Raw genomic sequence first — 27,674 nt, forward strand, 5'->3', positions numbered from 1 at the left:
ATACCCGGAGTGTTTTTTTACGTTTGAAAAGTAATTTCTGACTACATTTATTTTCCTTTATTTGCAGGAATCTGTCGGCGGCGCGGTGGGGGTAACTATTTCCGTTAGCCATTTTGTTTTGTCATCTTTGACTCGCTGTCTCCGTCTCCGTGGTGCAAGGACTTTCAGGTAGGTGATTTTGTTTTTTTTCCAAAGTAATAAGTGTAGCTCATGTGTTTTTGTTCGCCATTTTGTCGGGTGATCTTGGCCTGACTATTCAGGTAAGTGCGACTCGTAGTACATACTTTGTAATGTAATTACTGTTTTGTTACAGGTAAGTTCATGCTCCTTTGCTTATAATCTTGGAATATATTTTTGTTTTGCAGCTCTCTCGTGTTTCCTCTATATGTTCGGACGTGGCCTCCGTGCGCTTTGTTCGTGGTGCAAGTAAGCTATGTAACCTGTTCGATATTAATCTCTCTTTTCGGCTTCTTTTTTAGGTACTTTCGTATCGCCTCAGCTGCTTGGTGCCTTTGCTCGTGTCTTTTGTGATCTTTGGCTCGCTGTCTCCATGGTGCAAGGCCTTTCATGTAAGCGATTGAATCGATTTTGTCTTTTGTAAAATAAAACTGTTTTATTTCTTTGAATGCTCTATATTTTTTAATACATCTATTTTCTTTTCCTTGCAGGTATTTGACGGATAGGTGGCACTCGTAATTCTATTATGCTTACTTTAATAGCTATTTTATATCGTGTGCTTTCTGTGTAGGGAATTTTTGCAAACAGCTATTGTGTTTTTCTACTTTAACAAAATGATATTCACCAGCACTTTTTTTTTTATTTGCAGGCAGCGTGGCGCCAACTCGTCTACCACCAAGCTTTGATATTCAAGATAGGCAAAAGTCGCACATAGCCACTAAGTACTCTAACGAGTCACAACATCCACGACCTTTTCATTCGGCCAGACAGCCTCCTATCGGCGATTTACATATGTCGAGACAGCAACATCCTAAACAACATCTCATCTACATGTTCTTAACAACAAACTTTAAGTCTTTTGTTATTTAATGAACTAACTGGGTTTTTTTGTCTTCCACAGTATGTAAAGGACTACAGCCACGGAAAGAAACATTTCTTCGAGCGAGCTCAGAAGGTATACTTCGAGACAGCGGACTGGAGCCTCTCTAGAATTTTCGACCGATCTCAGGAGGTATACTTCGAGACAGCGGACTGGAGCCTCTCTACATAAAGTGTAAGTTACTTGCCTTTCTGTGAAAGTAATTTGTCCTTTTGAGCAGCGGTATTACGACCACATTTTTCAGTTTTACACGCGCAAACCAAGCGGTAATAATATGAATCATTTTAGATTTAAATTGTGTTGCCTATACGTTTGGCCAATTTCACCATGTTTTTGTTTAATGCGTTTGAGTTCTTTTTGGTACATCGCCAATAGGTACATTTACGATATAAATGTTTGCGCATGTCTACTTTATTCATGGACTTTGCAAATTCAAACAAATGCTTACATTGTAAGGCCTTTCTGTGTATTCAAATTCGCCATTATGTACATTTTGGATGCCTTGTTTGTGCGATGCCAGATTTTATTTAATATGCTGCAATCGTGGGGCTGAGAGTTAGCTGAGCACAAGCATGCATTTGTCGCAACACTAGATTTAGTCAGAACATGAAGGCCCGTTACTTTTACTGAGAGCATAAAGAACAGTTAGGATAAGATGAGACCCAACGAGTTTCAGTGCAAAGTTATACATCGGCAAACTGCATTTAGGATGAAAATGTTTGCGCCATGTAAGTTTAGCCCTTTCTGTGAAAGTAATTTGTCCTTTTGAGCAGCGGTATTACGAGCACATTTTTCTGTTTTATACGCGCAAAGCAGTAATAATACGTATCACTTTAGAAGTAAATTGTGTTGCCTATACATTTGGCCAATTTCAACATGTTTTTGTTTAATGCGTTTGAGTTCTTTTTGCTACATCGCCAATAGGTACATTTACGATATAAATGTTTGTGCATGTCTACTTTATTCATGGACTTTGCAAATAATACGTATCACTTTAGATGTAAATTGTTTTGCCTATACATTTGGCCAATTTCAACATGTTTTTGTTTAATGCGTTTGAGTTCTTTTTGCTACATCGCCAATAGGTACATTTACGATATAAATGTTTGTGCATGTCTACTTTATTCATGGACTTTGCAAATTCGAACACATGCTTACTTTGTAAGGCCTTTCTGTTTAATCCAATTCGTCATTATGTACATTTTGGATGCCTTGTTTGTGCGATGCCAGATTTTATTTAATATGCTCAAATCGTAGGGCTGAGAGTTAGCTGAGCACAAGCATGTGTTTGTCGCAACACTAGATTTAGTCAGAGCATGAAATCTGTTACATTTACTGAGAGCATAAAGAACAGTTAGGATAAGGTGAGACACGACGACTTTCAGTGCAAAGTTATACATCGGCAAACTGCATTTAGGATGAAAATGTTTGCGCATGTATGTTTAGCCCTTTCTGTGAAAGTAATTTGTCCTTTTGAGCAGCGGTATTACGAGCACATTTTTCTGTTTTATACGCGCAAACAAAGCAGTAATAATACGTATCACTTTAGATTTAAATTGTCTTGCATATACATTTGGCCAATTTCACCATGTTTTTGTTTAATGCCTTTGAGTTCTTTTTGATACATCGCCAATAGGTACATTTACGATATAAATGTTTGCAAACTGTGCATTTAGGATGAAAATGTTTGCGCATGTAAGTATGCCTTTCTGTGAAACTAATTTGCAGTAAGAATACGTATCACTTTACAATTAAATTGTAGTGCATATACATTTGGACAATTTCACCATGTTTTTGTTTAATCCCTTGCAGTTGTTTAGGTAAGACTAATCTTTCACACACATATATATATATATATATATATATATATATATATATATATATATATATATATGTTTGTTTAGTTACAACTTTAGTTCACAAACTGCTTTGCACGATGCGAGAAATTAAATAAAACACTGACAACATTCCTTGTTTTATTTTCACTACGTGCATGCGCGGATTTCTATATTTTTAAAGGCACATACAAACAAGTAACGTGACGCAAATAATTGCCATACTATTACATTAGAACACATTAATCGCTAAGACGCAAAGCTTTAGATAAGATTCAATTTGCACAGTTTGCATGAGAAAATCACTGCTTGTTTTGCCTGCACTCACCATATTTTGCTAATGCTATATTTGTTTTATAGGGTCAAAAAGTAGACGTTTGTTGCAACTGACCCATCGACTACACATATTTGAAAATCGTTATATAAACACGGTATGTTAATACTTTATTTATTTTACTTAATACATTTCTTTTTTTAATAATTGCTGTCTGTACTGGGCATTCTTTGCTGTATAGTTATACACAAAATTTGGCTCATAAAGCACATCTTATGCGTTTGTACGTGAAAGCTGCACTGGTGAAGTTGTAGTCAGCAGAGAAGGAAAACTTATAACTAACACTTTTTTTTACAGGTCCCTGTAGGAAATGCTTAGAAACTCATTTACCACACGCAATATACATAGATCTCCTTCTTTCCTGCCTTCCCTTTCAATTTCTTTCTTGCCTTTCCTTATGTCTCTCTCCTGCATTTACTCTGCATCTCCCTCACAATTTTACATTCACTGTCCTTTCTTTCACTCTCGCATTATTCTTCTCTCCTTTTCTCCTACTTTCTCTTTCCTTTGCTCTCCCTCTCTCTCCTGCATCCTCTCTCTTCTGCCCTCACCCTATATATTCATCCCCACCTTCTTTACAGGTCCCTGCAGCAAATGCTTACATACTAAGCTAGCACATGCAACATACATACATCTCCTTCTCTTGACTTCCATTTCAATTTTGCATTCTTGCCTTTCTTTATCTCTTTTGCATTTACTCTGCATCTCCTTACAAAAATTTGCCATCAGTCTTTCTCTTTTATTTACTCCTGCTCTATTCTTCCCTCACTATTACTCCTTTCTTTTTTTCTTCTCCTCTCCCTCTTTTTTTCATCCCCTCTCTTATACATACTCTCTCCTGTCTTCCCATCTTCTTTCCTTCTATCATGCACGCTTTTTCTTTTACTCCCTCACTCTATTCTCATATATCTCATTCTTTCCTGCCTTTCCTTATCTCTCTCTCCTGCATTTACTCTGCATCTCCCTCACAATTTTACATTCACTGTCATTCTTTCTTTCACTCTTGCACTATTCTTCTCTCCTTTTCTCCTACTTTCTCTTTCCTTTGCTCTCCCTCTCTCTCCTGCATCCTCTTTTCTGCTCTCACCCTATATCTTCATCCCCACCTTCTTTACAGGTCCCTGCAGCAAATGCTTACATACTAAGCTAGCACACGCAACATACATACATCTCCCTCTCTTGACTTGCATTTCAATTTTGCATTCTTGCCTTTCTTTAACTCTTTTGCATTTACTCTGCCTCTCCTTCCCCATTTTGGCATCAGTCTTTCTCTTTAATTTACTCCTGCTCTATTCTTCCCTCACTATTACACCTTTCTTTCTTCTCCTCTACCTCTTTTTTCATCCCCTCTCTTATAACTTCTCTCTCCTGTCTTCCCATCTTCTTTCCTTCTATCATGCACACTTTTTCTTTTACTCCCTCACTCTATTCTCATATATCTCCTTCTTTCCAGACTTCTCTTTCAATTTCTTTCTTGCCTTTCCGTATCTCTCTCTCCTGCATTTAGTCTGCATCTCACTCACAATTTTACATTCACTGTCCTTCTTTCTTTCACTCTCGCACTATTCTTCTCTCCTTTTCTCCTACTTTCTCTTTCCTTTGCTCTCTCTCTCTCCTGCATCCTCTCTTCTGCCCTCACCCTATATCTTCATCCCCATCTTCTTTACAGGTCCCTGCAGCAAATGCTTACATACTAAGCTAGCACATGCAACATACATACATCTCACTCTCTTGACTTCCAGTTCAATTTTGCATTCTTGCCTTTATCTCTTTTGCATTTACTCTGCATCTCCTTTCCCATTTTGCCATCAGTCTTTCTCTTTTATTTACTCCTGCTCTATTTTTCCCTCACTATTACACCTACTTTCTTTCTTTCTTCTCCTCTCCCTCTTTTTTTCATGCCCTCTCTTATACCTTCTCTCTCCTGTCTTTTAATCTTCTTTCCTTCTATCATGCACACTTTTTCTTTTACTCCCTCTCTATTCAGCTCTCACTTTTACTCATCCTTTCCTTCTCTCTCCTGCTCTCTATTTCTTGCGTCCTCCCCCTTCTGCTTGCTATCTCCCGACTTATCTATTATGCTTATCTCTTCTACCTTCTATTTTCCTATTCCTTCTATCTTTATTTCTCTCACCCTCTTGATATCTTAACCTTTTGCCCCTCTCTTCTTCCATACACTTTCCACCACTCTCCTTTTTTCTCTCCTTATATCTCGCTCTTTTGTATTCCTTCTTTTTCTCTCAATTTTGCTCACTCTATCCATCTTACCTTCACACTCTTGTGCTTTTCTTCTTTATCTACCCTTTTTCACATTCTTTTGTCAAAATCTGGTTCCTCCCGTTCTCTCTCTTGCACTCTCTCTTCCTTTTTTCAATTACTTCTTTATCGCTCTACTCTATATCTCTCTCCTTTCTGCTCTCTCTCCCTCTCTCTCCTGACCCCTATTCCAGCTGCTCTCTCCTTCTTTCTTGCTCCCTCTCTATTATGCTTCTCTCTTTATCTCCCTCTCCTTTCTGCTTTTTTCCCTTGGCCATCGCTCTCCCTTTTGTCCCTCTTCCAATTGCTCCCTTAATTCTTTCTTGCTCATGTTTATCCTCCCTTTACCTTCTGCCTTCTCTCTCTCTCTCTCTCTCTCCCTTTTGCCCTCTCTCTTAGTTTCACTGTCTATCTCCTTCCCTATCTAGTTCTCACTTTCTATCTTGCACTCGTTTTTTGGCCTTTGACTTCATTCTGCACTCTTTTCACCCTTTCTATGTTCTCTCTCATGATCTCCATTTATCTTGCATCCTCTCTACTTCCTTATCTATCATACTTCTATTTCCTGCACTCTCTTCCTTCTTTATCTTTGTCGTCTTTTCACCTCTTTGCGTTCTCTCCTTATCAAGCTTTTTTTGCCTATCCTCCCCTCTTTCTTTCCATCTCTCTCTTCTTCCTGACCTCTATCTCTTTCTACCTTGCTACTTTATAGTCTTTACTACTATACTAGTTACTCTATAATACATAGTGCTTCTAATTCTCTATTTACAACTTCTAATATACTTCACACACATGTCCTCACTCTTCTCAATCTTTTGCTAACAGTATATTTTACTTTTACAGGACAAAAAATTTGCCATTTGGTGCAATTGCCCCATCGAGGACACATCTTTCAAATTCGTTCATACTTAAAACTTATTTTACTTTAGACATTTTTTTGGGTAGTACTTCCTGTCTGTACTGGGCATTCTTTGCTGGCTAGTTATACACAAAGTTTGCCTCATAAACAACATTTACTTTAGTTTGGAGATGAAAGCTGCACTGGTGAGGTCGTAATCAGGAGAGAGGTCAAAGCTAAAGGAAAACTTATAACTAAGACTTTGTTCACAGGTCCCTGCACACACCCTATATCTTCTTCCACATCCTGCAGTAAATGCTTAGATACTGAGACAGCACATGCAACATACATACATCTCCCTCTTGCCTTCCCTTTCAATTTTGCATTCTTGCCTTTCCTCTCTTGCATTTACTCTGCATCTCCTTCATGATTTTGCCAGCAGTCTTTCTATTTTATTTACTCCTGCTCTATTCTTCCCTCACTTTCTCCTACTTTCCTTCTTTCTTTTCCTCTCCCTCTTTTGCATCCCTTCTCTTCTACACTCTCTCTCCTGTATTCCCATCTTCTCTTTCCTTCTATCATGCACTTTCTTTTACTCACTCACTTTATTCTGCTCTCACTTTTACTCCTCCTTACATTCTCTCTCATGCTCTTTATATCTTGCGTCTCGGCTTGCTCTCTCCCTACTTATGCTTGCTCTCTCCCTACTTATCTATTATGCTTATCTTTCATGCCTTCTCTTTACATATTCCTTATATCTTTATCTCTCTCTCCCTCTTGCTCCCTTTACCTTTTGCCCCTCTCTAATTCTTGCATACCCCTTCCATCTCTCTCCTTTTTTCTCTACTTCCTAGATCTCGCTATCTCTCTTGAATTCATTCTTTATCTCTCTATTTCCTGCGTCCTTTCTCCTTTCTGCTTGCTCTCTCCTTCCTTTTCTATCATGCTTATCTCTCCTGCCCTCTCTTTTCCTATTCCTTCTATCTTTATCTCTCTCCCTCTTGCTCTCTTACCTTTTGCCCCTCTCTTCTTCTTGCATACCCTTTACATCTCTCTCCTTTCTTTCTCTCCTCCTTATGTCGCTATCTTGTATTCCTTCTTTATTTCTCTTTATTTTAGCCACTCCATCTTACATTCACACTCTTGTGCTTTTCTTCATCTACCCTCTCTCACCTTCTTTCTTCCATCACAATCTGTTTCCTCCCGTTCTCTTTATCGCTCTCCTATATATCTCGCTCCTTTCTGCTCTCTCCTCCTTCTCCCTCCTGCCCCCTATTCCAACTGCTCTCTTTCCTTCTTGCTCCCACTCCATCATGCTTCTCTTTTTATCTCCCTCCTTTCTGCTCTTTTCTCTTTGCCATCAATCTCCCTCTTGCCCCCTCTTCCAACTGCTCCCTTCTTACTTATTTCTTGCTCATGCCCTCCTTCCCACCCTCTCTTTACCTCATGCATTTTCTCTCTCTCCCTTGCTCTCTCTTTTGCCCTCTCTCTTACTTTCACTTTCTATCTCCTTCCCTATCTTGTTCTCCATTTCCATCTTGCACTCCTTCTCTTTCTTGCCCTCTGACTCCATTTTGCACTCTTCTCTCTCCTTTTTGCTCTCTTTCTTCTCTCTCCTGCCCCCTATTCCATCTGCTCTCTCTCCTTCCTTCTTCCTCCCTCTCTATCATGATTCTTTTTTATCTCACTTCTGCTATTTTCCCTTTGCCATCACTCTCCCTCTTGCCCCCTCTTCTAACTGCTCCCTTCTTAATTCTTTCTTGCTCATGCACACCCTCCCTTTAACTCCTGCTTTCTCTCTCTTTCTTGCTCTTCCTTTTGCACTCTGTGACTTTCACTCTCTATCTCCTTCCCTATCTTGTTCTGCCTTTCCATCTTGCACTCCTATTTTTTGCCCTCTGCCTCCATTCTGCAGTCTTTTCCCCCTTTCTACGTTCTCTCTCATGATCTCCATTTATCTTGCATCCTCTCTACTTCCTTATCTATCATACTTCTATCTCCTGCACTCTCTTCCTCTTTCTTCCTTATCTTTCTCTATCTTTTCACCTCCTCTCTGCGTACTCCGTTCTTTCTTTTGCACTCTCTCTTCCTTTTTTTTAATTACTTTATTCTTTCTTCTCTATATATCTCTCCTTTCTGCTCTCTTCCTTCTTCTTCCTGCCCCCTATTCCATCTGCTCTCTCCTTTCTTCTTGCTCCTTTTCTATCTATCATGCTTCTCTGTCCTGCACTCTCCTTTTCTTTTCCTCTTTCTAATACTCTCCGTGTTCCTCTTCCTCCCTATCTATCATTCTTCTCTCTATCTCCTTTATGCTTTCTTTTCTCTCTACCATCCCTCTCTCCTGCACCCTCTTCCATCTGCTCTCTCTCCCTCCCTCCTTCTTGCTCATGCCCTACTTCTTACTCTTCCTTTACCTTCTGCTTTCCTCCTCTTTCTTCTTACTCCTTCGTCTTATCTCCTTCCTGCCTTCACTCTCCATCTCTGTCCTCAAAAGACACCATCGCTTACCTGCAAGAAATCCCTTGTACCACGGAGACGGAGACAGACAGCGAGCCAAGGATCCAGACCGGAAATTGTTACCCCCACCATGCCGTCGCCAAATACCTGCAGAGAACAACAACAAAAAATACGTCAATAAACATTTCGGCTGGGGCATTCAAAAGAGACAGTCATTTATATTACAAAAGACACCATCGCTTACCTGCAATTTGTTCCGCCACAGACAAAGAAACGCGACACGTCAGCAAAGGCAGGTCCCGGCAATGCCGGACCAGAATCGGGGGTGTTCCCGGCGTCGCGTGACGTCGGCAAAAGCAAAAGAATCTCGGGAACGCCCCCGAGTCTGCATTGACGGACAGGCCCACACTACAGTTCTCATTAGGTTTTCACATGCGCAAAAAAGCTGCGCCCTTTGCGCCCTGCGTCCTTTCTCCTTTCTGCTTGCTCTCTCCCTCCTTTTCTATCATGCTTATCTCTCCTGCCCTCTCTTTTCCTATTCCTTCTATCTTTATCTCTCTCCCTCTTGCTCTTACCTTTTGCCCCTCTCTTCTTCTTGCATACACTTTACATCTCTCTCCTTTCTTTCTCTCCTCCTTATGTCGCTATCTTGAATTTCTTCTTTATTTCTCTTTATTTTGCCCACTCCATCTTACATTCACACTCTTGTGCTTTTCTTCATCTACCCTCTCTCACCTTCTTTCTTTCATCACAATCTGTTTCCTCCTGTTCTCTTTATCTCTCCTATATATATCTCTCCTTTCTGCTCTCTCCTCCTTCTCCCTCCTGCCCCCTATTCCTACTGCTCTCTCTTTCCTTCTTGCTCCCACTCGATCATGCTTCTCTTTTTATCTCCCTCCTTTCTGCTCTTTTCTCTTTGCCATCAATCTCCCTCTTGCCCCCTCTTCCAACTGCTCCCTTCTTACTTATTTCTTGCTCATGCCCTCCTTCCCATCCTCTCTTTACATCATGCATTTTCACTCTCTCTCCCTTGCTCTCCCTTTTGCCCTCTCTCTTACTTTCACTTTCTATCTCCTTCCCTATCTTGTGCTCCATTTCCATCTTGCACTCCTTCTCTTTCTTGCCCTCTGACTCCATTCTGCGCACTCTTCTCTCTTCTCTCTCCTTTTTGCTCTTTCTTCTCTCTCCTGCCCCCTATTCCATCTGCTCTCTCTCCTTCCTTCTTCCTCCCTCTCTATCATGATTCTTTTTTTATCTCCCTTCTGCTATTTTCCCTTTGCCATCACTCTCCCTCTTGCCCCCTCTTCCAACTGCTCCCTTCTTAATTCTTTCTTGCTCATGCACACCCTCCCTTTAACTCCTGCTTTCTCTCTCTTTCTTGCTCTTCCTTTTGCACTCTGTGACTTTCACTCTCTATCTCCTTCCCTATCTTGTTCTGCCTTTCCATCTTGCACTCCTATTTTTTGCCCTCTGCCTCCATTCTGCAGTATTTTCCCCCTTTCTACGTTCTCTCTCATGATCTCCATTTATCTTGCATCCTCTCTACTTCCTTATCTATCATACTTCTATCTCCTGCACTCTCTTCCTCTTTCTTCCTTATCTTTCTCTATCTTCTTTTCACCTCCTCTCTGCATACTCCGTTCTTTCTTTTGCACTCTCTTCCTTTTTTGAATTACTTCTTTATTCTTTCTTCTCTATATATCTCTCCTTTCTGCTCTCTTCCTTCTTCTTCCTGCCCCCTATTCCATCTGCTCTCTCCTTTCTTCTTGCTCCTTTTCTATCTATCATGCTTCTCTGTCCTGCACTCTCCTTTTTCTTTTCTTTTCCTCTTTCTAATACTCTCCGTGTTCCTCTTCCTCCCTATCTATCATTCTTCTCTCTATCTCCTTTATGCTTTCTTTTCTCTCTACCATCCCTCTCTCCTGCACCCTCTTCCATCTGCTCTCTATCCCTCCCTCCTTCTTGCTCATGCCCTACTTCTTACTCTTCCTTTACCTTCTGCCTTCCTACTCTTTCTTCTTACTCCTGCATCTTATCTCCTTCCTGCCTTCACTCTCCATCTCTGTCCTCAACTTGTCTTCTCTTTCTATCTTGCACTCTTTGGCTCACTGTCTCAGTCTCCATAGTGCAAGGACCCCCATAGAGAGAAATGTAGATGGAGGGCAGTAAGAAGAGAGCAGTTGGAAGAGAGGGCAAGAGGAAGAGTGATGGCAAAGGGAAAAAAAGCAGAAAGGAGAGGGAGATAAAGAATAAGGATAGATAAGGCAAGAGAGAGAGTATGCAGAGAGTGAGCAAGAGAAAAAACAGATAAAAAAGAGAAAGTTAAAAGGATAAAAGAGGGAGCAAGTGCAAGAGAAAAATAGTACATAGGGAGGAAGAGAAAGGAAAGACAAAAAGAAAAGTAAGGGTAGAATGAAGTCAAAAATTCCTTTTCAAACTTAAAAAAAATCCGGTCATTCAAAAGAGACAGTCATTTATTTGTTACAAAACACAACATCGCTTACCTGAAAGTAGTTACGCCAAGGAGGAGACCCGACATGGAAACACTAGAGAGAACAGCCCAAAAAATAAACATATTACAAGAATATAAACAAAATAGCCGAACACCTGTAAGAGAAATACTAATTACATTACAATTTAAAACGCGTACCTGAAATGCCTTGTGCCATGGAAACAGCGAGCCATGGATCCCAAGACAAAAATGCCGACAGGAAATAGTTACTATCTTGCACTCTTTGTTTTCTATCTTCTCGCTCCATTGTACCCTTACTTTTCTTTTTGTCTTCCCTCTCTCTTCCTCCCTATCTACTATTCTTCTCTCTTGCACATTCGCCCTGTTTTATCCCTTTAACTTTCTCTCTTTTCTATCTTTTATCTGTTTTTTCCTCTTGATCACTCTCTGCATCCACTCTTTCTCTCCTTCCTTATCTATCATTATTCTCTATATCTCCCTCTCCGCTTTTTTCCCCTTTACCATCACTCTTCCTCTTGCCCACTCTTCCAACTGCTCTCTTCTTTACAGCCCTCCATCTACATCTCTCTCTATGGGGGTCCTTGCACCATGGACACTGAGACAGCGAGCCAAAGATCTCAAGACAAAATGGCAACCAGAAATACTTGGCCAACCCTGCTGTCAAATACTGCAACAAAAGAAAAATAAATTTAGTCAAATTCGGAGCATTCAAAGTGACAGTATTATCAGCTTTACAAAACACAAAATTGCTTACCTGAACGTCCTTACACCACTGAGATGGGCCTCTTGCTCCTGCACCTTCTTCCATCCATTCCTCCTTCTTGCTCATGCCCTACATCCTACCCTCCCTTTTTCTCTCTCTCTCTCTCATGTCCTCTCTCCTTCCTGCCTTCACTCTCTATCTACGTCTACATCTTGTCTTCACTTTCTATCCTGCACTTTTTACTTGCTATCTTCTCACTCCATTCTGCACTTACTTTTCTTCTTGCTTTCCATCTCTCTTGATCTCTCTTATGTGTCTTCTCTCTTTATCAACACTTTCTAGCTACTTTGTGTGCTTTACACACATTTTTCCAGTTCACTTCCCAAAGTTAGTGTTAGCATCCGTATAAGGCTATATAGATATATAGATGGTGATAACTATAGTGTTTATTTAGAAACACTATGCCACAACTATGGAGCACCCTGGACAAACGCAATGACCTATATTTACAACTAATTGTGTGAAAGTTTTATATGTTTTTCTGTTATTTCTTTTACAGGTGCACAAACACTCCGCAATTAGGAGTATTTTTGGAATGAGCAATTGCTCTTCCCCCTTTTTTTTATGCACTAAATCATTTTTTGGAAATTTTCACTTTCACTCCCCCAGGTCAGGGTGGACGATTAGAGAGTCCATACCGCCGGAGTATAATTCTGTCATTATAAATGCCTAAGTAAATGTAAACAACTGTAAAGGATGAAACATGTTGACTGACTGATTAGTATTTTAAATTAACAAATCCATTACCTTGGGCATTAAATTCAGACACAACTCTTTCATTTGTGTACTAAGCATCAAGAATTATAGAATTGTACTTACACATTAGGCACTTTTAATTATAAAACTCACAACATGCCTTTTTCACAAAACCAGCTCCGCAGTCTTCTGGCGTCGTAGCACACCAAAGAGGCATTCGGCCTCTTTGGTGGGGCCCAATGATGAAGCATGACACTGACAAGGTCGGTGTGTGAGGGCTTTCTTTTCCACCTAAAGTGAGTGTGCAATTCCCCAGTTGCATCACTCAGTCTCTGTGGCAATTTTACATTTATTTAACGTCTCTTCTATTGTTTATTTTGATTTAACAGGGGACTAAGTGTTCCTTAATCTCCCTACCTCTCCTATTGTTCTTTTGTACTTGCTTAAAATTACAAACAATGCTTCTAATACACTCTTTACAACTTCTAATAAAATTCACATCGTGTAATTTACATTTCTATCTTTTTTTTACCTTCCTTTCTACACCTCTATATCCTCTCTCTTCCTTATCATACTTCTCTCTTTTCCTTATCTTTCTCTTCATCTTTCCACTACTCTCAATATTGCCTATCCACCCCTCTTTATTTACATCTCTTCTTCCTGCCCTCCATCTCTCTCTATCTTGCTCACTTTATCCTCCTTACTACTATACTTTACTAGTTACTCTATACTACATACACTTCTAATACTCGATTTACGACTACTAATATGCTTCATCACTCAGTCCACACACATACTACACATACAACTTCTACACATAGTCTTAAAGTATGTACTACATATACACTATGTACACACAATTTCTACACATATGCCTTTATACATATACGTTCGCCACTCATTACACATGCACTCTTTACACATGCACTCTTTACACATGCACTCTTTACACATGCACTCTTTACACATGCACTCTTTACACATGCACTCTAGTCACAATGTTTCAAAAACCTATATCAACATACAATACAATACACTATATAGTATTAAATATAACTTACTGTATACACTATTTAATACTAGTAATTAATTTAAATTTAAAAAGTTTTTGCTAAAAATTTATAAATACTAACAATGATTAGGAGTATCGAGCCACTTTTATTATATTAATATGTAAACTCAATATTAATGCTTGTTTTCATTCTTAGATTGCCAATTGATTGAATACGATCAGACGTTCAGAATTGTTTGACACAACATCAGTGAAAACATCATCACGGTAAAAGTATCTATTTTGCTTCTCTATTCACTTGTAAGTATAGAAATAGCAAGGAAAAAAATAAGACACATATATCAACACACACACACACACATATATATATATATGATATATATATATATATATATATAATATATACTTAGAATTAGGAAATATATAGAAGATTTACATAGGTAACATTAATCTTAAGAAAAAAAAATTAGTTAAGAAAAAAGTAAAACTAATTGCTTTGTTTTACTACCAGCTCCAACTATAAAACAAGTCAAAAACAACAATAGAGTGGATTTAGATAAAAAAAATAGACCTAATCATATATATAATTTTTTCTTAAACAAAAATTATATATATATTTATATACTTACCATTAAAAATTATTTCTTTTATAAAGACAATTGTTAATTGTTTCGAAATATATACAATTAGAAGTATCTTTTTTAAATAAGTTATCAACCTGTAACTTGAAATATATTTAAAAACAGTAAAATAACTATATATATATACATATAAATATATACATATATATATATATATATAGACGCTAATAGTATAAATTATAGCTAGTACTTCACTAAAATTGTAAAAAAGATACATCTAAAGTTGCTACCTAAAATACAAAGCAAAAAAATAGTGTTAAATTAATTGCCTTGGATTATAGTTAACTACGAAACAAATATAAATTAGCTATAGATATATATATATATATATATATATATATATATAAGAGAGAGAGAACGAAAAAAGACTCAGGTATAACAAAAAAATCTAGCAATACTGTAGCGATATCAAATTAGTTAATAAATTAGCTTACCTAAGATGCAAATACTAGCAGCAGATTATCATCAAGGTCATGACAAATTTACATGCAATTCTAGAGGTTTTCAATGCTTGCCAAATAGTACTTTTGCAATTATACACAACTATTACAAAGATGCACATACATGGACTAAAGAAGACTTGCATAACATTATGGAATTAGGTGATGCTTTATATATAGATATGCATTTACTTAATAGCGAACAACTTAGGCATCCAGATGAGTTACCAAATTTTATTGAACACAATACTACTATCTATTCTCTTAAACTTAAAGAACCTTATTATGGAGACATATTACAACAATGTGACCCTTCGTTTCCAAATCTCAAGCAAATATTAAAACCTGCACTTGATTACAACTCCGGTGTTATACTTTGCATGGACATTTATGTTATTTCCATTTTTAAGAAAAATGATTCGTACTTTGTATTTGACTCACATAGTCGTGATAACACTGGAATGCCTCACCCAAATGGAACATGGATTACTATACAGTTCAGATTTGAAAAACTTCTAGAGTACATCACAAATCTGGCACACTATCTTAAGAAACCAAACATGAATTGTGTACCGTATGAATTAACTCCAATACAAATAAGTACGATTGAAAAAAAATCACTTCTAAAAGCAATGGTGCGTCATGAAAAAAATAAGAATGCAGTAGCAGCAAAAAATATTTATGTGTATTCTACTAAAGCTAGTGAAAATTTTTTCACACAAGCATTTAAAATGCGTATAGAAAATGCCAAATTCAGTCAGAGATGTCAATCTAAAAAAGACAGTTTTTTAAATAAGGAACAGCCATTAGCATCTTTAGCTAATACTCCTAGTACTAGTACATATTCCTGTGCAATTCTCACTACAACAGGGCCTAATAATCTATCTAAAAACAACAGCAAGCAGATCAGCACAACACAATATACTAATACACCAGAAGAGACTACTCCTACTGACACATATGCAAGTATACTTAAGAAAACACTAAAGGGCAACACAGAAAGACAACATATTAATAGCACACACATAAATGTACAACAGACAATACCAGCAAGTAATTTAAATACCAACACATATTCTACTAATGTAATTAATAGCACACACATAAATGTACAACAAACAATATACACAAGTAATTTACATACAAACACATATTCAAGTGATTACTATAATACATATAAACTTATTACTGGAAGTAATGACAGTTTACTTCATGATAATATACACAATAGCACATTGCACAACAAGGAAAGTAGCACAAATAATACCAATATAGATTCAAATATTTTAACACAAACACCACAAGAAATTCCCTTTTTACATAACACACATCCACAGGAAAAAAATGCACATAGTGATACAAGTATTCACTATACACATTGTCTTCAAAATAGTATATTTGCTATTCTAAAGAACTACTGTAAACCAGCATATATTTGGGATAGTGTAGACTTGCACTGTATTATGAATCTTGGAGATGCTTTGTACACTGAAATGCACTCTATTGATGAACAAGATTGTATGCAACCTCTAAAGTTACCAAATTACATAGTTAGCAATGACAATCTATTCTACAAAGCTCAAAAAATGCTTTAGCGAAGAACTAACAAAATCAGCACAAACTTTACATAGTAAATTTATATCTGCATTAACTTCTACAATTAATTCACAAACTGGTGTATTGATCTCTATAGGTAGATATATAATTTCAGTCTTCAAAACGATACATACATACTCTCTATTTGATTCACATAGCCAAAATGAAAATGCAATACAACATCCTAATGGAACATGTATTGCTATCCAAATTGACTCTATTAATCTTATTATAGAATACATCCTAAAGTTAGGCAATAGAGAACAAATTACTAATTCTGAGAGTATTACTTTAGATTTAACTACAGTGAACATAACAACAATTAGCAAAAAAGGATTACAGCAAACACAACGGAATCATAAACAAGGAAATGTAAAGTCTAGAAAAAGCATATATGTTCATACGACACATATATCTATAAATGCATTAGGGGAAAATCCTTCAAATAACTTACAAGTAGAAAATACAATAATAAACACACAAAACAGCAATAGTCAAGACAATAGACTGCATGTAACAGAAGACAGTTATTTAGCTTCACACATAGCTCTTAACAATACTGAGATAATAAACACATTAACAGCTGATGTTGAATCACTAATTCAAACAACCAATATAGAAATTCTAGAAATAAACAGTAATAGAAAAAGAAAACGGACACAAAACAAAGAGAATGAACATAATCATAGAGATATAGCAGGTCAAACAACAAATGATATAATTAGGATATTTCAGGAAGAAATACGATATGGACCTGAGTACACTTGCACTATTTGCAATCAACTATGGCATAAGCAAAGTCTTCAAAAAACAAACAGTATTAGTAAGAGAGCTAAATTCATAGAATGTAACATTAGCAAATACAGAACAGATGAGATATGCAGAACATGTTACACATATATATCTAAAGACAAAATACCTCCATGTTCAGTATATAATGGGATGACATTTCCTGATATCCCAGCAGTCTTACACTTGCATAACTTAGAAGAAAGATTAGTATCACCAAGAATACCTTTTTTACAAATTAGAACATTACCACGTGGATTCCAAAAATCTCATTCAGGTGCAGTAGTAAATGTACCTGCAGACGTTATGACAACAGTAACTGTTTTACCAAGGCAAATTAATGATAACATGACAATTCCAATAAAATTAAAAAGAAAATTAAGTTATAAATCTTATACCCATTATGAAAATGTTAGACCAAACAAAGTTAAACGTGCAGCTTTATATTTAGCCACTACTAGCACTTTTGTTTCAAGAATATGGAATAACTATTAATAAAGATTGGGATTATACAACACAAGATATACATTCTTGTGATGAGACTTCAGATACAAGTTGTATGTCAGATTCCTCAGACAACATTCCAGCAGGAAATTTAGATACTATGTTAGATAATGAAACTATTACTACAGAAACAAATAATATTTTAAGTTTAGCACCTGCAGAATATAACACACCAAGAGGCTTGTATGAAGACAAAGATTCTGAATATTTGGCATTCCCAACTATATTTTGCGGAAAACGAAGGCCAACTAATAAAGAAAGGCATGTCCCAATACATTACAGCACAATCTGTCAATCAGAAGTAAGAAGTAATGATCTGAGAGTAGCAAAGTGTGTTACTAATCTTTTCTTTAAATTAAAAACATTACACATTAAACAATTACAGAGCAAAATATTTATATCTCTTAGGAAATACTTTAATAATGGAAACATTATAACTGCCAAAGACATAAAAAATAAATTAGATACAATTTTACAGTATAATGAAGGATACAAAATACTTAAAACTATCCGTAGTTCACCACCATATTGGGAGCAATGCAAAAAAGACCTCTTTGCTATGATTAGACAAATAGGATTACCAACATTTTTTTTTTACTTTATCTGCTGCAGAAACGAAATGGTATCACTTAATTAACATATTATTACGTACAGAAAAGAGACCAGAATGCACAAAAGAAGAATTTAAAAATATGTCATGGGAAACAAAATGCCAATTAATACAGCAAAATCCCATTACATGTGCAAGACATTTTGACTTCCAAGTTAGGAAATTATTTAATTCTATTTTATTGCATGAAAGTAATCCAATTGGCAAAATTATTGATTACTTTTATAGAGTGGAATTCCAACAACGGGGATCACCACATATACATGCTATAATATGGATAGAAAATGCTCCACTATATGAAACTTCTGATAGAAATGAAGTCACTACTTTCATAAATAAGTATGTTACATGTGCAAAAACACAAGAACCAGATATAGAGTCTTTACTACCTCTACAAAGACACGGCCATACCAAAAACTGCCGTATCAAACATAAAAGAACATGCAAATATCATTATCCCAGATATCCAATGCCTGAAACTTTTATACTAGAACCAATAGAGCTAGACAAAACAAATAACGAGCTCTTACAGCAAATTGAACTAATACATCTAACTATAAACAGCCAAGAATTTTCAAATTATACTTTTGAACAGTTTTTACATTCAATGAACATAGATCTAAAACAATATACTTTATGTATACAATCTATTATAGAAAAAAATACTATTTTCTTGAAAAGGACACCAGCTGAATGCTTTATAAATAACTACAATCCAACTATTTTGAAAGCATGGCAAGCAAACATAGATATACAATACATCTTAGATGCATATGCATGTGCTGTGTATATTGTTTCATACATTAGTAAATCACAGCGAGGAATGAGCAAATTAATTGCCCAAGCTGCTAAAGAAGTACATGCCAATCCAAGTATTAAAGAACAACTTAAGCATATAGGTAACAAATTCTTAAACTGTACAGAAATAAGTGCACAAGAAGCAGCATATCTAATACTACAAATTCCTTTACGGAAAAGTTCAAGTTCTTTTGTATTTATCAATACAAGTCCTAATGAAAAGCGTACATACTTATTAAAAGACATCGAAACTATCAATTCGTTACCAGATGAGTCTTGTAAAATACAATATGATAATATTATAGTGAGGTATAGCAAACGCCCTGTAAAATTAGAAACATGTACATTAGCTGACTATGCATCTATGTATAATGAAAAGAAAAAATGTAAAGGAAAAGAAGAAACAGGCCATGACAATTTCCTTATTGAAAATAACTTTCATAGCTCAGATGACGAAGAACTTGAGATAAATTTAGTAGACGAAACAAACTACTTAACCACATTGCTGCTGTGGTTATTTTTCTCCAGTGCTGCATATTGCCATTTCCCATTGTTCATGACGAGCTGGGCTCGTCATCAGTGTTTGAGGAGGCTACACCATGACGAGCCCAGCTCGTCATCAGCCTCGAAGGGGATAAAAAGAAAAAAAGCAAGAGTAATTCGCTATTGCAGATTTAACATCAAAAATGACTCAGAAAATTACTATAGAGAATTGCTCATGCTTTTTTACCCATGGCGAAATGAACATAATATAATTAATAACAAGGAAACTTATTATGAACGCTATCTAGAACTTAAAAATGCAGTTGATTCGAACCATAATAAATATAATAAACATAATAAACAACTAACAACTAATAGCAATGAAACTAGTATATTAGATACATTGCTACCACCAATAGATACAGAAGAAGATAACACCATATTCCATGAAGTGCAAAATAATGAAAACCCATTGTATGACCTATCATTTGATTTAGGGATTAGAAGTACAAGTAGAGAAGAAGCACTAAGCAATAACATAATGCCAAAAGAACAATATGATAATATAATGCAAAATCTAACAGCAGAACAACTTAACTTTATATATCATCATTTGCATTGGGTTAAAACAAAAGAAACACCATGCTACACATTTTGTACAGGTGGTGCAGGAGTAGGCAAAAGTTTCCTTATAACAGCACTTTACCAAACATTAGTACGTTATTACAATACAAAAGCAGGAGAAAACCCAGATAACATATATGTATTGCTTACAGCTCCAACTGGCAAAGCAGCACATAACATTCAAGGCCAAACACTACATAGTACTTTTAAAATACCTATTTCACAAACACTAACTCATAGACAGCTAACTCATGAGAATAGAAGCACACTACAATGTCAGCTAATGCGTCTTAAATTGCTAATAATTGATGAAATATCAATGGTAGGGGCTAATGTATTCAACTTTATACATAATAGATTGCAAGAGATAAAAATGTCTGATCTCCCTTTTGGCGGAATATCTATTTTAGCAATTGGAGACTTTTACCAATTGAAGCCAGTTTTTGACCCATACATATTTGACAACCCAAAACATTCATATAGGCCAGTAAGTACTAATTTATGGCAGACACATTTCAAGTTATTTGAGTTGACTAAAATAATGAGACAACAAAATGACTTGCCATTTGCTCAACTACTAAACAGATTAAGAGAAGGGAAACAAACAAATGAAGATATTATACAGATAAAAACACGAGAAATAGAGCCACCTGAAAACATTAGCAAAACGATCCCTTACATTATGGGAACTAACAATGAAGTCAATAGCATAAATAATGCAGTTTTATTAGAACATATAACCCATTACCCAGTTTACACAGCTACAGCAATAGATACAGTTGCAGCAGACTTAAGTGAAGCAGTAAAAAAAAAATACTCCAACAGTTGCCCACAGATCCTACTAAAACAATGAGCCTGCCATCAATATTACATATTGCATTGCAATTAAGATATGATTTAACTAACAATATAAATGTCAATGATGGTTTAACAAATGGTGCAACAGGTATAGTAGAATTTGTAGAAACTATCAATAACAGCCCAAATGTAATTTGGATTAATTTTGATAAAGAAACAGTAGGCAAATTAACAAGACAAGAAAACAAACACATATATCACAGTAATATTTTGCCTCATTAGACACCCATTCATGCTATTACACGACATTTCCAATATACACAGAAATGTATAACTATTATACGCAAACAATTCCCATTGCGACAATCATCTGCAAGAACTATACATAGAACACAAGGAGAAACAATTGAGCCCATTTACATTCACTTTAACAACAGTAAAGTACATCATCTGCATTATGTAGCTTTAAGCAGAGCTAAATCTTTAGACAACATATACATTAGGAACTTTAACGAAGACAAAATAGCTGTACATCCAAAAGTACATGAAGAAATGACACGTTTAAGAACACACATGCAATTACAAATATCAGTACCACAATTAGATAGCTATAGACAACAGTGTAATATAATTGTCCATAACATACGGTCCTTGCAAAGAAATTACACTGCTATTAAATCAGACAAAAATATCATGAACAGTGATATTATATGCCTCACTGAAATAAACACAACTAGAAAAGCAGGTAAGGATACGTTCTTAATAGAACAATATCACCTAGTATTATTTGATAAATTTCACAACCAGCACACAAAGCATGGTATTGCCATTTACTACAAAAAAAACATGCTTTTATCGCCAATATATCAAACACAACACGAAATTGACTTTTTATTTTTCACTCAGCATCTTAATGATTCTGAATACTTATTTATTATACTGTACAAACCACCACATGTACTTTTGCAAACATTATTACAAGTTTTAAGTACCATAATTAACTTGTATCCAAATACAAAATATGTCATCATGGGAGACTTCAATATAGATTTAACACAAATGTCACCAAACAGAACTTTGCTATTAGAATATATGCTGCAGCAATTTCAATGCCAGCAAAAAATACAACAATACACAACAGACTACAATTCCACACTAGATCACATCTATACTAATGACAACATCATGCACTACGGTACATTAGAATCATATTATAGTGATCACAAAGCATTATGGGTGGCAGTTTAAAATGCAACCACTTCATTAACATGCTATTTTATTACAGGTAATAGCAAAAGGGGAACAATTTATGCTCAGAATGTGTACTAACATTTTCTCTCGTTTCAGATGATTTCCATACAAGACCTCAAAAAAATGAAACATGAAGACAACAAACCGTACCAAAAAACAATCCGAGCCAACGTAATAAAATGTTCGACAAAAACAAACTATACAAATGCTAAACAAGAGAACAAAGTCATGTATCATCTAGCTCTAGCTGATGAAAGTAGTTGCATTAAAGCAACGTGCTACAATGAGCCATTTTACCAGCAAACTAAAGAAGGACAAGCAATTATGATTCGCAATTTCTTAGCCAAAAACAATGTGATTATCATCACGAAACAAACGAAACTATCACGCATGATGCCCTTATCTATACCTCAAGAAATAATACAGGAGGCAGAATATATCCTACAACCCCCTGCTCCACCAATATCACCTATAAAAACAGTTAAAGCAGCTTCACTACGCTCATTAATGAGCATTTCTGGGACTATTGCTGAGGTAAGCTTATAAAAAGAAAGAAAATTATCACACACACCCTTTTACACACACACTATATACCAAAAACTCTTGCACACAATACTTACCGCTTTGACAGACTCTCTCTCTCTTTGACAGACTCTCTCTCTTTGACAGACTCTCTCTCTTTGACAGACTCTCTCTCTTTGACAGACTCTCTCTCTTTGACAGACTCTCTCTCTTTGACAGACTCTCTCTTTGACAGACTCTCTCTGACAGACTCTCTCTCTTTGACACTCTCTCTCTCTTTGACACTCTCTCTCTCTTTGACAGACTCTCTCTCTCTTTGACAGACTCTCTCTCTCTTTGACAGACTCTCTCTCTCTTTGACAGACTCTCTCTCTCTTTGACAGACTCTCTCTCTTTGACAGACTCTCTCTTTGACAGACTCTCTCTCTTTGGCAGACTCCCTCTCTTTGACAGGCTCTCTCTCTTTGACAGACTCTCTCTGACAGACTCTCTCTCTTTGACACTCTCTCTCTCTTTGACACTCTCTCTCTCTTTGACAGACTCTCTCTCTCTTTGACAGACTCTCTCTCTCTTTGACAGACTCTCTCTCTCTTTGACAGACTCTCTCTCTCTTTGACAGACTCTCTCTCTTTGACAGACTCTCTCTTTGACAGACTCTCTCTCTTTGACAGACTCTCTCTCTTTGACTCTCTCTCTTTGACTATCTCTCTTTGACTCTCTCTCTTTGACAGACTCTCTCTTTGACATACTCTCTCTCTTTGACAGACTCTCTCTCTTTGACAGACTCTCTCTCTTTGACAGACTCTCTCTCTTTGACAGACTCTCTCTCTTTGACAGACTCTCTCTCTTTGACAGACTCTCTCTCTTTGACAGACTCTCTCTCTCTTTGACTATCTCTCTTTGACTCTCTTTGACAGACTCTCTCTTTGACATACTCTCTCTCTCTGACAGACTCTCTCTCTGACAGACTCTCTCTCTGACAGACTCTCTCTCTGACAGACTCTCTCTCTGACAGACTCTCTCTCTGACAGACTCTCTCTCTGACAGACTCTCTCGTTGACAGACTCTCTCTCTCTTTGACAGACTCTCTCTCTCTTTGACAGACTCTCTCTCTCTTTGACAGACTCTCTCTCTCTTTGACAGACTCTCTCTCTCTTTGACAAACTCTCTCTCTTTGACAGACTCTCTCTCTCTTTGACAGACTCTCTCTCTCTTTGACAGACTCTCTCTCTTTGACAGACTCTCTCTCTTTGACAGACTCTCTCTCTTTGGCAGACTCTCTCTCTTTGACAGACTCTCTCTCTCTTTGACAGACTCTCTCTCTCTTTGACAGACTCTCTCTCTCTTTGACAGACTCTCTCTCTCTTTGACAGACTCTCTCTCTCTTTGACAGACTCTCTCTCTCTTTGACAGACTCTCTCTCTCTCTGACAGACTCTCTCTCTTTGACAGACTCTCTCTCTTTGGCAGACTCTCTCTCTTTGGCAGACTCTCTCTTTGGCAGACTCTCTCTCTTTGACAGACTCTCTCTCTTTGACAGACTCTCTCTCTTTGACAGACTCACTCTCTCTGACACTCTCTCTCTCTCTGACACTCTCTCTCTCTCTGACACTCTCTCTCTTTGACACTCTCTCTCTTTGACAGACTCTCTCTCTTTGACAGACTCTCTCTCTCTTTGACAGACTCTCTCTCTCTTTGACAGACTCTCTCTCTCTTTGACAGACTCTCTCTCTCTTTGACAGACTCTCTCTCTCTTTGACAGACTCTCTCTCTCTTTGACAGACTCTCTCTCTCTTTGACAGACTCTCTCTCTCTCTGACAGACTCTCTCTCTTTGACAGACTCTCTCTCTTTGACAGACTCTCTCTGACAGACTCTCTCTGACAGACTCTCTCTGACAGACTCTCTCTCTTTGACACTCTCTCTCTCTTTGACACTCTCTCTCTCTTTGACACTCTCTCTCTCTTTGACACTCTCTCTCTCTTTGACACTCTCTCTCTTTGACACTCTCTCTCTCTTTGACACTCTCTCTCTCTTTGACAGACTCTCTCTCTCTTTGACAGACTCTCTCTCTCTTTGACAGACTCTCTCTCTCTTTGACAGACTCTCTCTTTGACAGACTCTCTCTCTTTGGCAGACTCCCTCTCTTTGACAGGCTCTCTCTCTTTGACAGACTCTCTCTCTTTGACACTCTCTCTCTCTTTGACACTCTCTCTCTCTTTGACACTCTCTCTCTCTTTGACACTCTCTCTCTCTTTGACAGACTCTCTCTCTCTTTGACAGACTCTCTCTCTCTTTGACAGACTCTCTCTCTCTTTGACAGACTCTCTCTTTGACAGACTCTCTCTCTTTGACAGACTCTCTCTCTTTGACAGACTCTCTCTCTTTGACAGACTCTCTCTCTTTGACAGACTCTCTCTCTCTTTGACAGACTCTCTCTCTCTTTGACAGACTCTCTCTCTCTTTGACTATCTCTCTTTGACTCTCTCTCTTTGACAGACTCTCTCTCTTTGACATACTCTCTCTCTTTGACAGACTCTCTCTCTTTGACAGACTCTCTCTCTCTTTGACAGACTCTCTCTCTCTTTGACTATCTCTCTTTGACTCTCTCTCTTTGACAGACTCTCTCTCTCTTTGACAGACTCTCTCTCTCTTTGACAGACTCTCTCTCTCTTTGACAGACTCTCTCTCTCTTTGACAGACTCTCTCTCTCTTTGACAGACTCTCTCTCTCTTTGACAGACTCTCTCTCTCTTTGACAGACTCTCTCTCTCTTTGACAGACTCTCTCTCTCTTTGACAGACTCTCTCTCTTTGACAGACTCTCTCTCTTTGACAGACTCTCTCTCTTTGACACTCTCTCTCTTTGACTCTCTCTCTTTGACAGACTCTCTCTCTCTTTGACAGACTCTCTCTCTCTTTTACAGACTCTCTCTCTCTTTGACAGTCTCTCTCTTTGACAGACTCTCTCTCTCTTTGACAGACTCTCTCTCTCTTTGACAGACTCTCTCTCTCTTTGACAGACTCTCTCTTTGACAGACTCTCTCTCTCTTTGACAGACTCTCTCTCCTTTTGACAGACTCTCTTTCACAGACTCACATAAAAAACACTTTCGTACACACTCTTGAGCACACTGTTTCGCACACTCACACACTTTCACACACACTCTTTAACACACACATTCTGCTACAACACGCTCACACCCACTCTTTAACACCCACACTCTTACACACCAACACTGTAACATAATAAACAAATTTCTATTACCAATTTTTTGTCTTACAGGAAGAAGAAACAAAAACAATTATTATTGCTGGACAAGATACAAAACTTAAATCAATAACTGTGAAAGATACAACGGACTCAGTAAAAATAACTCTTTGGAGAGATGCCACAGACTTCCCCATAGAAATTGGATCCTACATAAAGATGACGCACCTGACAGTGCATGAATTTAACAACAATAAAATGTTAAACACAACAAGAAATACACAATTTCAAGTAAGTACAAATTATTAAAATATTAATTACTTGCTCTACTTCTCAATCTATACTATCTACTTTTTAAAACACCATCAAACTCTATATTCACTAATTACAATTCACTCAAACTCTCTCTTCTAATACTCTCTATCTAAATAGATTAAGCTATACTACGTATTCTACTAATCACTACTATAAAACTCACTAATAATCTCCACTAATAAATCTACTACTCAATCTTAACTACTCTCTCTTTATTACTCACACCATAAAAAAACACTATTACAGAAAAATAACATTCACTATTTCAAAATAACTTACTAATAATGCCCAACTATCACTTACAAATATGACTTTAATACTAACACTTAAGTACACAATTTTTGGTCGTTTTCAAATTCTCTTTATACTACTACGCCAATAACTGCAATACTCCAAAAATAATTAACAATGCACTCAAAAAATCATACACACTCTACTAATTACTCAAAGTCAACTCACACTGCACTATTAACTATAATCACTATTTACAATACTATTCTAAAACACAAAACTAGTACCTACTACTCACTATTCATTAATAGGTATTTTTACTAAAGTAGCTATAACATTACAAAACAGTCTCTAATCCTCTATTATACACACTATATTATACCTTTTCAATATCTTTACTCACATCTATGCTTTCTTAAACTATCTTCACTACTTATTAACATTATTTAAGCCTGCATATAACAAGGAATTTTTCCGTAGGTCAACACAAGAAAAGAAATAATAGAACTTCAAAAAAATGAAATTAACTAACTTCTTTTTCCTTCACAGAAAATACAACCACCAGAAGAAGAAATAAATATGACTATATATGGGCTAGAAACTGCGCATCAGGAACACTGTACACTAAATGTACATATTGATAACGCCGAAAATTTACAATCTGTAGAAATAAATAACAATATTCTACTGGACTTCTTCAATATACCACCCGACATTGACGACATTCAAGAAGCTCTAATGCCTAACTTGCCAAAAAATGTTAATGTAATTTTTCAAAACGGATACATATTAAAAATACATGAGTTGTAAAAAAGAAAACAATACTTTACTGTAAATACAAGTACAAAAAGAAGATATTCAAATTATGTTTCTGTAAAAAGGCTAAAGATACAGTATTTTAATTAAAGTTTAATTTGCTTTCATACAATAATACTAAATATATTTACTTAAATAAAAATTGTAAAGCTTTTTATCTTGTCTTTGCATTATTATTTACAGAGTACATAAGATATGTTAATGGACCATTTTACTTTAAAAAGACTACAACAAGGGGCGTGGCTTGGACGGCAGTGCGAATGGCCGCCTAACCTCGAGCTCCGCAACTCGGGAGAACGACTTCGACAGTTCCCTGCTGACCCACCGTC

General features: G+C 36.8%; 1 protein-coding gene across 1 annotated transcript; it reads left to right on the top strand.

Annotated features, from left to right (window-relative positions):
* Positions 1-13,961: 13,961 nt before the first annotated feature.
* On the top strand, positions 13,962-27,339 carry LOC147747450 (uncharacterized). Its single transcript, XM_086936321.1, has 4 exons — positions 13,962-13,988; positions 22,352-22,789; positions 26,059-26,274; positions 27,079-27,339. The coding sequence occupies exons 2-4, from the start codon at positions 22,352-22,354 to the stop codon at positions 27,337-27,339; spliced, it is 915 nt and encodes a 304-aa protein (XP_086792447.1). The 5' UTR covers positions 13,962-13,988.
* Positions 27,340-27,674: the final 335 nt, after the last annotated feature.

The sequence above is a fragment of the Lissotriton vulgaris genome, chromosome 1_1, assembly GCF_964263255.1.
Source record: "Lissotriton vulgaris chromosome 1_1, aLisVul1.2, whole genome shotgun sequence".
Lineage (NCBI taxonomy): Eukaryota > Metazoa > Chordata > Amphibia > Caudata > Salamandridae > Lissotriton > Lissotriton vulgaris.

Bases quoted from the DNA above. Each gene is read 5' to 3' on its own strand.
- LOC147747450 (XM_086936321.1), top strand. From the start codon at position 22,352: ATGATTTCCATACAAGACCTCAAAAAAATGAAACATGAAGACAACAAA. The intron at 22,790-26,058 runs GTAAGCTTATAA...TTTGTCTTACAG, and splicing joins TTTCTGGGACTATTGCTGAG to GAAGAAGAAACAAAAACAAT. The intron at 26,275-27,078 runs GTAAGTACAAAT...TTTCCTTCACAG, and splicing joins CAAGAAATACACAATTTCAA to AAAATACAACCACCAGAAGA.